The 12,671-nt window shown below is 45.6% G+C and overlaps 1 protein-coding gene across 1 annotated transcript in view; it reads left to right on the forward strand.

Moving 5' to 3' along the window:
* Positions 1-233: 233 nt before the first annotated feature.
* The window catches only part of SUDS3 (SIN3A corepressor complex component SDS3), a 32,724-nt gene continuing 20,286 nt past the window's right edge, over positions 234-12,671 (forward strand). The window contains exons 1-6 of the mRNA XM_077875849.1: positions 234-440; positions 2,480-2,549; positions 4,732-4,787; positions 6,293-6,364; positions 8,206-8,225; positions 9,665-9,821. Of these exons, the coding sequence (XP_077731975.1) occupies positions 299-440; positions 2,480-2,549; positions 4,732-4,787; positions 6,293-6,364; positions 8,206-8,225; positions 9,665-9,821 (517 nt within the window). The 5' untranslated portion in view covers positions 234-298. The remainder of the gene's footprint in view (positions 441-2,479; positions 2,550-4,731; positions 4,788-6,292; positions 6,365-8,205; positions 8,226-9,664; positions 9,822-12,671) is intronic.

Consider the following 12,671-nt stretch of genomic DNA (forward strand, 5'->3'; position numbering starts at 1 on the left):
AGTCGCTGAGGTTAAAACGAAGGGGGCGTCGGGCGGCGTCTCCTCCCCAGGGATGACGGAGTCGGGCGGTCCCCGGGCAGCCCACGACCCGGAAGTCGCCGCCGGCGCGAGGCCCCCGTTGCCGAGCGCGGGCGCGCGGGGCGGGGCTTGGCGGAGACGGGGAAGGGGTTCCCGCGGCGGCCGCGGCTCCCGCTCGTCGGCTCGGCGGCTCCCCCGGGGGCTGCGAGGCGGGCGTCGAGTCCGCAGGGCGCGCGGCCGCGGCCGCTGGGTGGGACGCTCAGCCGCGGCCAGAGGCGACATGAGCGCTGCAGGGCTGTTGGCCCCGGCCCCGGCCCCGGCTGGAGCGCCGCCGGCTCCGGAGTTCTACCCAGAGGAGGACGAGGAGCTGGAGAGCGCCGAGGACGACGAGCGCAGCTGCCGGGGCCGCGAGTCGGACGAAGGTGCGTCCTGCGGCCGCCGGGGGCGGGGGCGGGGCCGGGGCCGCCGCCGCCGCCGCGGGAGTGAGGGCGCTGCCCGGAGCGCAGTCCGGGCCCGGGGGAAGCTGACGGGGCCGCTGGGAGGAGCGCGGCTGCAGGAAGTGACCCCCACGGGCTCTGGGGCCGGGGCCGCGGGGGGTCCGGGGGGGACGTCGTGCCCTCACGGTCGCGGGAAGGAGGGCCTGGGGGAGCTGCTGTCGGAGCCGGAGGGCCCTTTAAGGCTCCTTTCCCCCGCAAGCGCCTCTGGCGAGCCTGCGCTCCGGGCTTTGCTGGTCGGGATGAGGAAGCTTTCCTCAGAGTACCTTGAGGACCCGCCCCCGCCCCCGCCCCCTCCCCCTTTTAGGTCCGGAGAGGCTCCGGGTGAAGGCCAGTTTGGCCTCCAGGTCCCCAGCTTGCTCGCCCCGACCGTGCGGCCAGCCCGGTGCAGGTGGAGAGTTCGGGTTGCTGAGAAGGCGCTGGGACCAGCCAGGTCAGGGTCTCGGTTTGCCCCGCCGAACCCAGCTTCGTGACCTTAGGCCGCTTATTACTTGAGCTTGCGAGCCTCAGTTTCCTCAGCCCGGAGCGGGGCTTCCTAGCGCAGGCGTGTGGGGGTTAGAGGGGGCGTGCGGGCCGCGCTGGGCCCGGTCGGCCGAGGAGGTCTCCACCGCGCCGGGGAAGCAGGCCCAGGCGAAGATCGGGATTTGCCTAATGGTGCCCGGGTGTTGTGTCTTCAGCCCCACGTTCTTCGTGTTATCATTGCTGCCTTCTCAGAGCCTGGCTCTTCAGACTGGGCTTTTCGGTTTGGCAAGTGTGAGGAAGACTGTTTTGGAGGGATTGAGGAAGGAGCTTACTGGAGACGGAGAAAGGTGAGGGGAAAAAAAAAAAAAAAAGACGGGAGAAGAGAGGAGATAGAGACCAGCATGTGGGTAGAATATTCTGGCTGTGGAGCAAAAGGTTGGGCTAGCTGCCTGGAACAAGGAACATGCTTGGTTCCTCTCAGTTCCCCACGGTGGCCGGCCGATGACAGGAGTTCAGCGAAGGCCTCCTGACTGAGAGAGAGGCCAGGGCTCTGTGGAGACTCGGAGCTGCAGCAGCCTTTAAGGAGGCAGAGACGTGTGCACATGATCCAAGTCCAAGGAACTAATTGCGTTTGATTGAATTACATTCGAGGACGGGGCTTCACTAGGGGTTTTGAAAGTGAAACACTTGGGACCGCTCTAAATGCCCACTAGGGGGAGCCGAGAAGCCGAAATTGATTTTTATTCCCGGCCTGGAGTAGGGCTGTTGAAATAATGTAGACCCTTCACTATTGACATAGTCTAAGAACAGCGTTTGAAAAGTTCTGAAACACTTTCTCTTCGATCATCTTCCCCCTTTCATTGTAACTTTTTTTTTTTTTAAGTTTTATTTATTCATGATAGACACACGGAGGCAGAGACACAGGCAGAGGGAGAAGCAGGCTCCATCCCAGGACTCCAGGATCACGCCCTGGGTCAAAAGCAGGCGCTAAACCGCTGAGCCACCCAGGAATCCCCTTATTGTAACTTTGAAAACATTTTAGTTTGTTAGGGTTCATTGGTTTGGATTCTTCTTTGTGTATATAGGGTTGTCAAATCTGCTGAAAGTTCCAAACTGGGGGTAGACCAGAAGAGAATGGACTCATTAGGTCATTTTGGAGTAACAAGCAAGGCCTGTCCGCCTGTAGTTGTCCTGACATTCGCAGCTCCAGATACTGAACTGCCAGCATGACTTCTCTCGTGAAGTTGCAGCCTTGACCATGACTGCCTACCTCTGAGGCACCGCACCCTGTGCTCTGGCTGCACTTCAGGTGAAGGCAGCTCGTTGCATAAATCTGGTCATGTCTAAACTGGAAAGGGCATTTTCTTTCCTGAAGTAACTGTAATATTTTTCACTGATGGCTTCATGCAGGCCTGCATTCATTTGACAGAAGTTTAAGTGTCACTGTGTCAGGTGATACCAACTTTATGAATTATGATTTTAACCTTTCTTCCCTGATTTTTTAGACACAGAAGATGCTAGTGAAACTGACCTGGCAAAGCATGATGAAGAGGACTATGTAGAAATGAAGGAACAGTGAGTATGAGTCTTAAATTTCTTGTTTGGAATCTACAGTTGACAGGGAAGTCATGACAGTGACCTTGTATTTATGATTTTGACCATAGAGCTTCCAGAGATCATGTGTATGTGTACAGTTTCCCCCTTAAATTTGTCCTGTTTAATCGATCTTCCTGTTAAAACAATCTTTTGAGGGTTGGCTAGGAAGAACCTTGAGGGAGATGACCCCAGGGAAATAAAACCATCAGGAGAGAACTGTTTCCCACTCCTTTGAGGTTTTTTTTTTTTTTTTCTTTTCTTTTCTATATGTGAAAACCATTACTCAGAGTAAAGGATGTGTCATAGCTATTTGGTTCTCAGATGGGGGTGACCCTGCTGAGAGCTGACGGTGTGCAGGATGCCCGGAGAGCTCAGGGAGTCCTGGACTGGAGAGCAAGACTCCCGACTCCTGCTCCAGTACTCTTTCCACTTGTCACACATCCAGGCTCAAGCCTTCTCTAAATGCGCCCAGAGAAACGAAAACCACTCACTTTTGTAATAAACACAGATGGAAGACTTTATAAAACATATTCCATAAGTATTTGATTAATGTATTTTGAGGATCTTGATTTAACTTTAAATTCTTTTACTTTAAACTAGATGATCCACATTCCTTTTTTTTATAGGTCCTATTTGCAAATGGTTCGTGAACATCCTCTGGATTCTGTTATTCTTTTCAGGCTTGGAACCCAAAAGGGCAATTCACCTAAAATCCACCAGTGCTGAATAAAGGATTACTTTAATAATTCATGTGATTTTTCTCATAGCTTCATTCCTGAAACTGTGCTTGCTTTTTATTCTCTTCAGGTTTTTTACTGATTTACCTTGAACCATTTCCACATACCTTTCCTTTCCCCAAATCTAAATTTGTTTCGCTTGTTTCTTTTTTTCTTCTGTTAATATTCCCTTTCAGAGACAGACTCAGAAGTCAAAGGTGTTGTTTCCTGCACTCGATGTGGCAGAAAACTGAACATGCTGGGCTCCAAATACTTAACTGTGTAGTTTACACATTGTTTCCCCTCCTCTTACTCGACATATTTAAGCCTTCTCTTGAGACCATATTTTAATTGAATGTGCCTCTTAATGTTGGATACAGAAAAACTTTTGATCAAAATTGAATGCCTTGTGTGACTCACGGTGGGTATTGAGAGCACATCTCAGTTGTCACTGATGTCTTGATCAGAGCTCCTATGTGACCCCCAGATTCTGCCCAGTGTTTCCTGTCTGTGTAGATAGTTGGGTTGTATTTACAGCCCTTAGTTGAGCAGTCAGAAAGCTATCCTGCTTGTTACCTGTTGGGCAGTGCGCATTCAGGTTGCAAATCTTGTTTTTGTCACTGTAAAATTGAGGGTGTTTTTCAGGTAGAAGCAAAAATATTGTTGAAATAAGATTTGCTTGTGGAATCCGCCATTCAAACAGACTTGCCAGAGTATATAATTGCTTATAATCCATTCGAGGTTGGGGCGGGGTGGGGGGTGGAGAATAACACGCTAGGCTCTTGTGCTTTGTGTGTGCTATGTGTTCTTATCCAGCTGGGGCTGCAAATAAATCCTGCATTTTAACTTTTGGTACTGAATTACTATTATTTCTCTGATCCTAAAAGAATAATGCTTTTAAAAATGACATAAAGGTTTATTAATTTGATGCTTACACAGCTATGCTGTCTATATAGAAAAACATGCCAAAGACATAATCTTATTCCTTTGGAATTTATAATCTAATTGTAGAGTTGATATGAGCTTAATGCCTTTGTTACATTTTCGTGTGCATTGTTTATACTTTTAAACCCCTAAGAAAATGGCATCACGCTTTCAGTTTTTCTTTGTATCTTCTTGCCTGTTTATCATTGTCATTTATTTATTAAAATCTGCGTGTCTTCATATTTGTAGATTTCAGACTGATTCTCTAAAGGTGGGATAACACAGGAGAATCTACAGAATTGGGATATGATTCAAGAACACAGAATCCTTGTCCCTTTCTGATCCCTTTAGCTGCTGGTACATTTTAAACCAGCTGGCAGATTTCAGTTTTCCCTGTCTCCTAAAGGACATCAATGACATTCCTGTAACAACCGAGGTAATTCCTGTGTGTAGATTATTTTGGAATTGAGTATTGAACGTTTTTGTCTTTCAACATGGTTTTCGTTTTTTTTTCTTTTCAGGATGTATCAGGATAAACTGGCTTCTCTCAAGAGGCAGTTGCAACAACTGCAGGAAGGTTGGTGTGTGGTTTAACCCTTCATTTCTAAATATACATAGTATTGCAAGCCTTTGAAATCTATGTATTTCACTCCCCTGTGGGAAATTTGAGCGGCTGTTTTTAGTTGTCCAGTATGCATTTTGCTATCCTCTGCTGTCAGTAAAGTGGTGGCTTTCAAACATTTTTGAACTCTAACCTAGGGCCTTCTGAAAAGCATGAGCTGAAAACAACTGTGAGCCTAAAGCTTGACCTTTTTAGGAAGGATCTTGTTTTCAAAGAATACATGAAATTTTACCATTCTTTCTAAACTAAATACTGATGAACTCTGGGTTATCCTCATGATGTTCTGTGTCGTTTGCTTGGTAAGTTAAAAGTGAATTTGTCTTATCCAATGCTATTTCCTGCTAAAGACAGTTCAGCATCAGGTTAAGAGCCATCATAGGCTTGAATTCTAACTTTACCACTTTCTGGAAATTTGACCTTGGGCACATCACTTACTTTTGCTTAAATTTGTTTTCTGACCTTTGAACTTCGGAAAGCAGAAGCAGATGTGACTACCTATGACAGGTGTTTAGCACTGTGGGGTGGTGCACTGGGAATTCAGGGACAGCTGTGGACAGCAGCTCTTTGGCTTATTTCTGTGGAACCCTCACATCAGTGAAGCAACTTTCCAGTAGGTACTTACATTGCTTGGACTAGCCCATTGGACATTGATTTTTGCTTAATAGTGAAAAAATGTTCCCATGAGTTGCATTTACACATCTTTGTGGGTTTTTTTGTTTTAACCTTTCCACGATAATAGAACTACTACCAGAGAAAGAAATACATTCCACTCCAGCAAGTCTGTGAGGCATACCTGGCACGGTTGAGTGACAGATTTTGAAAAAGATACCCTACTACATTATGATCAGAAAACACTTCCCGCACTAATTGTGACCCTTGTCATTCGCTGCTTTTGGGTAAAACAATGACATGTGTAGACATTTGGTGAAGGTCTGTACCTGAGCTGGCCAGAATTGTAACTGGCCGTGTGTAGCTATTTAATTGAATAAAATTAATAATTTAGTTCCTCAGTTGCACTTGCTGTTTCAGGTGCTCAGCAGCTACGTATAACTAGTGGCTCCCATATTGGACAGTGCAACATAGGACATTTCTGCCATTACAAAGAGAGTTCTACTTGCACTAATCTGGGCCTTACTGAAGGAAATTGGGAAAGGAGGCCCATTGGCTCAAATTGTAGCAGCAGGTGATCCCAATCACTTGAGAAAGCCTGTGCCTTTCTACTCCCCATCACTTGCTAGAGAGTCTTAATCCACTAGGTGGGGTGATTTCTGCTCTGGGCCTTGGTTGAGAACCAGAGTCCAGTTAGCTTTGTTTGCACGTGCGTTTCTTTGGTTTGTGTTTTATTTACTCTGACATTATTAAAACAATCACTGCTGGTGTTAGATAATTTTAGGAACTGAAATATAGAGCAGATTGATCCTAAAGTAAGTAACATTTTATTTTATAAATCTCTAAATCAGGTACCTTACAGGAATATCAGAAGAGGATGAAAAAACTAGATCAGCAGTATAAAGAGAGGATCCGAAATGCAGGTGAGGCTCTTAGGTGGAAGTAAATCATCTTCAGGTGTTCTTGCTTTTTGCTAATCAGCGATATAGCATGGCCATAAAAGCTGTTGTTGAGAATGCATGGCATATGTTCTCAGAGAGGTGGAGGGGAGAGTTTGATGCAGAAAGACTTCAAAGCTGCAGTTGTGTAAAACTGGTTCATCTTTTTTCCAGTGGCTAATGAATGGCCTGTGGTTGAGCTTATTTTAACCATGCTATTGATGTCTCCATGCTATTATGTTCCCACATTTACCCATGGCTGGCTAAATGGACTATCAGAGGAGCTACATGGGAAAGAACTGGAGCTTTTTTCACTCTTAACTGGAAGTTTGTTTCTTCTAGTATTCTCTGCTCTGGGAGGAAGGGGTGCTCTGTTGTTTTTTCTCTCAAGCATTATAAGCATTAGGGGAAGAGTATGCTTTGGTTTGTTGTACATAGTAAATGTATTCATTCAGTAAGAATTTGAGCACCTGCTACATCCAAGCTTTGAACAAAATGAAATGGGTGGGGTACATTGTCCTTGACTCGAGGAAGTGTGGGATTTTATTGACAAGACATACAACGTGGGAAAAGTTAAGGGACATTCTGAGGTAAATAATCACGCAAAAAGTAAATGTGATGACCATTCAGGGTATAAACACAGGTTCCCGGGCTCACAGGAACACAATGGTCCCATTTGGGAGCTCGTTGTCAGCCAGCATTTTGAGTGCAAGCGTGGTGCTTGCTCCTGTAGTGGTAAAAGTAACGCTGGGTTTTCAGATGAGGTCTGGGTGCCGTTCCTCAGGCTGCTGTCCTCTTGCTTTCTGATCCAGTGTTTCCCCAGCTTCCTTTCCTCCAGGGTGTAGATGTCCTGTGTATACCAACAGAGAGAAGGGGAGCTGGAGGGCGTGGGAGGTGCTGGGGAAATGGAAATATAGCCTTCTGCCTACCCGCATCCTGCTTGCCCCTGAGGTCACCCCCACTGCAGTCAGTTCCTGAGGCATCTTTTTTTCTAAGTAGGCTCTACGCCTAGAGTGGGGCTTGAACTCACAGTCCCAAAGAAGAGTTGTATGCTTCACTGAGCCAGTCAAGTGCTGTTCCTCAGTTAAGTTTCTTATTCAACATCTATTAATTGAGATCTAAGTTCTTAATCTGGAGTCCTGAAACTCAAAATTCTATGAAATTACATGTGGATGTGCATATATATGCTTTTGTAGGAGACAGTAGAATCATAGGATTTACCACATTTGTGAATGAGAATCTTCCTCAGGAAGGGCTACGTTAGATCTGAAGCTTGGAATTACACTCGGACCGTGAGGGCGTGGCTGTACACGTGCAGCCGTATGCAGAGGCTTGGTGGCCTGTAAAGAAAGCCCCAGGAGGGCTCAGAGCTTCTGTGCTCTGAGTTCTCCAGCAGTATTCATCCTTGCTACACATAGCCCTTCATACATGCTTTAAAAACATCCCTGTTGACTCTGCTCCTGGAGTAATTGCATTGTTCCTTCCTGACCCACCCTACCCTGTAGGACTGTTGGACGGCATGTACTGAGTGAAAGAAGGGATGCCTTTCGCTTTTATTTTGCCAGGGTAGTTTGTTTCCTGTTGCTTGTTTTTGCCCTTGGGCAGAACTGCCAGAAGTGATTCTGTTCAGGGCCAAATTTTAACTAGACATGAGTGCTTCTTGCATCCTTCCCCTTCGTGTATATCAACGCTCTACTGATGGAAACATTTGCTCTGTGTAACTGTGCTTTCAGAAAGCAATTACTGCTTCTAAATGAATCGTACCATCACTGTCTAGAAAGGTGACACAGCCTAGCGAGTCTAATTGCACGTTTTATCTCTTTCAGAACTCTTCCTCCAGCTGGAGGTAAGTACCTTGGATCTTCTGGTTTTGCAGTCTCTTTCAGAGACAGGAATCTTGCTCTCCTAATCCGGAGAACCTTTCCTTCTGTCACCAAAGGGACAGTTAAGAAGCCCCCAGCTGCAAAGCCTTCATCAGTGTTCTGTTTCACTAAGGGATATTTTGGGTCTCAATTTGAAATTACCATCTATTCATTTATAGGGTGGGCAGCCTCTGCTTATCACAGGGGGGCTAGGGGATACACCCCCCTCACTGCTTTCTTGTTAACTTTTATCTCATGTTAAAGCCACCTAGGAGTATGTCTGAATTCTAATGGTCTAATAAATATTAGTCCTTGATGTAGCCCAGTCTCTGAATTGGCTCAGTGGTTTTACAGCTGAAGCAGTCTGGGTCAGTAGGAAGGACGGATTTAACATTTTTCCTTTCCTACAGCAGACATCTGAATGTTGGTTCTTTGGAGGCACAGTGGTAGTACAGAGATGAGAGCCTGAATCTTGAATGATGATCTGTTCCTGGGGTGCTAGAATGTATGTGTGGGGGGAGTCCTGACTTTATCAGAACCACACACAAGTATGAGGAGGTCACATTTTAATAGAGCACATAATCGGAAACCATTTTACTACTGAAGTCAGCGCAACACACATAATCACTGTAAGCAAGATTGTGTGATCTGCAGCCATAGCCCACCATAAGCTCCCTTGTTCTTCACTTAATACAATGGTGAGATTTAAAAAATGAAAACTTTTTTATTTAGTATTATTTCAGTGTTTGTGTACTTGAGTGTTCAGGTATCTAACAGATCTACTCTAGTTGATCTTTATCTTGGCATAAATGTCAACAATTATAGTAACTTGGGCCATCTTAATTCAGGTTTTTTTTTTTTTTTTAATTCATGAGAGACGTAGAGAGAGACAGAAAGAGAGGCAGAGACACAGGCAGAGGGAGAAGCAGGCTCCATGCAGGGAGCCTGATGCGGGACTTGATCCTGGGTCTCCAGGATCATGCTCTGGCCGAAGGTGACGGCTAAACTGCTGAGCCACCCCTGCTGCCCTGATTCAGTATTTTGTAATCATAATTTTGAATGTAGGTATTTCATCCAGGATGTACTATTTTCCTTTAAAATTATTGTCTATAAAAGAGATTATTGTTTTTGAGAATCTTAAGTTTTATTTCAACATTGCTGTGCAATGTAAGATGTGGAGGAGGGGAAATATGAGTAGCAAGCAGGGGATACTCGTAAAGGCAAGTAGAAGTCATAGGGTTCATTTTATGCATTCTTGGAAAACTTGCTCCCAGACATCCTGTTCTGCCAGTGCACGTGTGAGTTCAGCTTTCCTGTGTTTCTCGTCAAAGTGTTTTCTGGGCTCCGGAGTGCAGAGCCAGACTTGGAGCCCTGGCTGTGAGGGCCCCATGGAAGCCTAGCCTGTGCTTTATCTTTTGCTCAGACAGAACAGGTGGAGAGAAACTACATTAAAGAAAAGAAAGCAGCGGTGAAAGAATTTGAAGACAAGAAGGTGGAGCTGAAAGAGAACTTGATTGCTGAGCTAGAAGAGAAGAAGAAAATGATTGAAAATGAAAAGCTGACGATGGAGCTGACTGGAGGTATGAAAGCACCCCAGAGCAGGGTCCCAGGAGCCCTGGGTAGAGCCCAGAGGGGTGTGACAATCACTCCTCTGTCTTAGTTCCTCCTCCGAGTGGAGGGAGCCCAAAGGAGGGCTTTGATAGGACTTTGATATGACAGCTCAGAGTTCCAACTCTGTTGGGTATTGGCTGTGTGACTTTGGTCAAGCCACTGAATGTCTCTGAGCTTATTTCCCTCTCTACAAAATGGGGCTGATCAGACCTCATCTCACAGGATTGTGCTTAGAAATGTGAGTGCCTAGCATAGTGCCCTATGCGTACCAGGTGTTCGGGAAATGGGAGACCCTTAGGAGTGGCTGCAACTTCTGGCTTGTGCTTTATTTAATTCCAGGTCAGCTGCCACTCTCATCTTGCTTATATTCACAGATTCTTTATCCAAGTCCCTCTGTGGTGGTGGGAATCTGCTTTGTTTGTTTGTTTTTTTTTTTTCCAGTCTGCCTTAATTACAGAAAAAGCATTGTCTTCCTTTGACCTAGATGTGAGAACAAAGGCGTTTGACTATATCATCTATGCTCTTAGATCCCTTCCCCAGGTGTTACTGTGAACATTTCAGACAGAGTTGGTACAAATTTGGCAGGAGTAGCTAAACTGAACTAGCTTCCTGTAAAGGTAGTAAAGTTACATTAGACTCTGTGCCAATCCCTCCCTTGCCTTCTAGGTTTTAGTCATCTGCATACAGAACTCAGCAGGTTGTAGGCAAGTTTAAGGGAGAAGCAATATGGGTTTGATTGTTCTGTTGCTATATGTAGACTGATGAATCCTAGAAGGATACAGGGCAGGAAGTGGCTTGAACTGGATATTTTGGAACTTGGCAACATTTCTATCAGTGAATACTGCAAGACAGTGACGAAGTTTGTCACCTGGACATGTAAGTGTAGGCCTTCTGCACAGCCCAGATTTGACTCTTATCATGTACTGAAGGTGGTCTGGCATGTGTGATTTTGGTAGGGGTCCATAAGAAATGCTTTGTTTTCATGTTAAGTCCTTGGGGACGGACTTTAAAAGTAACAGTTAAGTAGTACTTCCTTTTCTGTATTTCTGTTGCTGTGACCCAGCATGGCCATTCAGTTGACATAAACTTTTGGCCCCAACCCCCAAGATACACCTATGAGAATGTGGTGTGTCTGAAGTGGGAGGTCTCATTTTTGAAAGTCTCTTCTGGTAGCTTTCTCCTTGAAAGACTTGGCAGAAGGAATTCCTTGAAGGCCTCTGAAAGAGGCTCAGAAATTTTTTTTGGGGGGGGAAGGAATGGACGCTAAAAATAGCATCTTTAGACAGCACTGTCTTGTTCTTGTGGCCATGCTTTGTTGACTAGACCATTAGCACTGTGCTACCTTGTTTGATACCAGTCTCTCTGCCTGTTTTCTGAACTGTACACCATTTTCTTTGACGGTGGCTGTTTCTGGCACTGATGCCTCATCGCTCTCTGCTAGAGCCACCAGATGTTCAGGAGTCTTCATTAGGCTAGTGGGAAATACTGTCAGTTTATAGCTGCTCCCTTTCCATCTGCAGGGAAGGATATCATCAACTTACCTGTGATTTGGCATACTGATTATTGACAAGCAATAGACATTGTTTGGCCAGGCCATTTGCAGCCAGAATCTTAACTGGGATAGGAGGCATCCCCAGTGACTTGAGGCTGATCCTGCCAGGGTAGAAAAGACAAATAAATGCAGGGAAGTCATTTGTAACGCAGTAAAATAGATTACACAAGTGCTTAAAGCTAGCCATGGGCATTAAAGGTACTGATGTCCTTCCTCAAGCCATTTGGTACCCTTGGTATGGAAAGCTCTGCCAAGGTAATGATAGAGTGTCAGAAGAAAAGGCAGTGGAGCTAGAAGGATAATTAGCATTTCCACAGATGGTGCTGCTATGGTGCTGGATTAAAGGCCTGATTTCATTCCTCTCATTGAGTGACTTATTTCACCTTTGTGGATTGATGCCCAATATCAGCGTTGCCCAGCTCTGCCCAGGAAAGATACCTCTTAAAATCTCCTCTTCTGGTTCAATATGAAGATCTCTCGAAAAACAAAGTTTGAATTATAGACTGATGGGAAACTTAGACCAAATTAAGCCATTGAGAACAGGGAGATCAAGTGACCTGCTTTGTTCAGACAGGACCAAAAGCATTTGCAGACTCTGTGGGAATTAGTGGGAGGTTCTCTCACTGTGCACACTGCTTGAGAAGAACTTAAGGACAACAGGTTGTGCTGGTGGAAAGGTGTACTGTCGGTGAGGAGACTGGGATGAATTATTCATGCTCCCCCCGCTTGGGTGTGTGCATGAGTCAGCTGGGGGTCTTGATGATGTGCAGTTGCTGCTTCAGCTGGCCTGGGGTGGAGCCTATAATCCTGCATTTCTAACCACATCCCAGGGGCTGCTGATGCTGTTGGCTGGACCATGCTTTGAGTAGTCAGGGTGTAGGTGGAATTACTTGAGTGTGAGTTTTCCCTGCAATTCAGGCGAAGGTTATAAGTAACCCAAATAATCAGTGAGAACTCAGTGATTTTTCAAGTGTGGGGAGTCTTATTATTTTTTGTCAAGTTATCCTCTTCCTGTCTTGAGGATGGTTGCCTTTTCTTCTTTCTCTCACGAGCCCAGCAACCACTACATCATTTTCCTTTGTAAATTTTTGCCTCACTGGGGCATCGTTCAACCCTCTGGCCCCTGTGGAAGCTACTCATGACCTCATTTAGCCTGTGAGTTTCCTTTAGGAGATAACTGGATTTCTAGCTAGAGTTATGAGTATTGATAATATTAAAATCAAAATTATAATATCAAAACATAACGCTAAAAGTACTTACATTGAGC

This window comes from Canis aureus, chromosome 27 (assembly GCF_053574225.1).
Source record: "Canis aureus isolate CA01 chromosome 27, VMU_Caureus_v.1.0, whole genome shotgun sequence".
Lineage (NCBI taxonomy): Eukaryota > Metazoa > Chordata > Mammalia > Carnivora > Canidae > Canis > Canis aureus.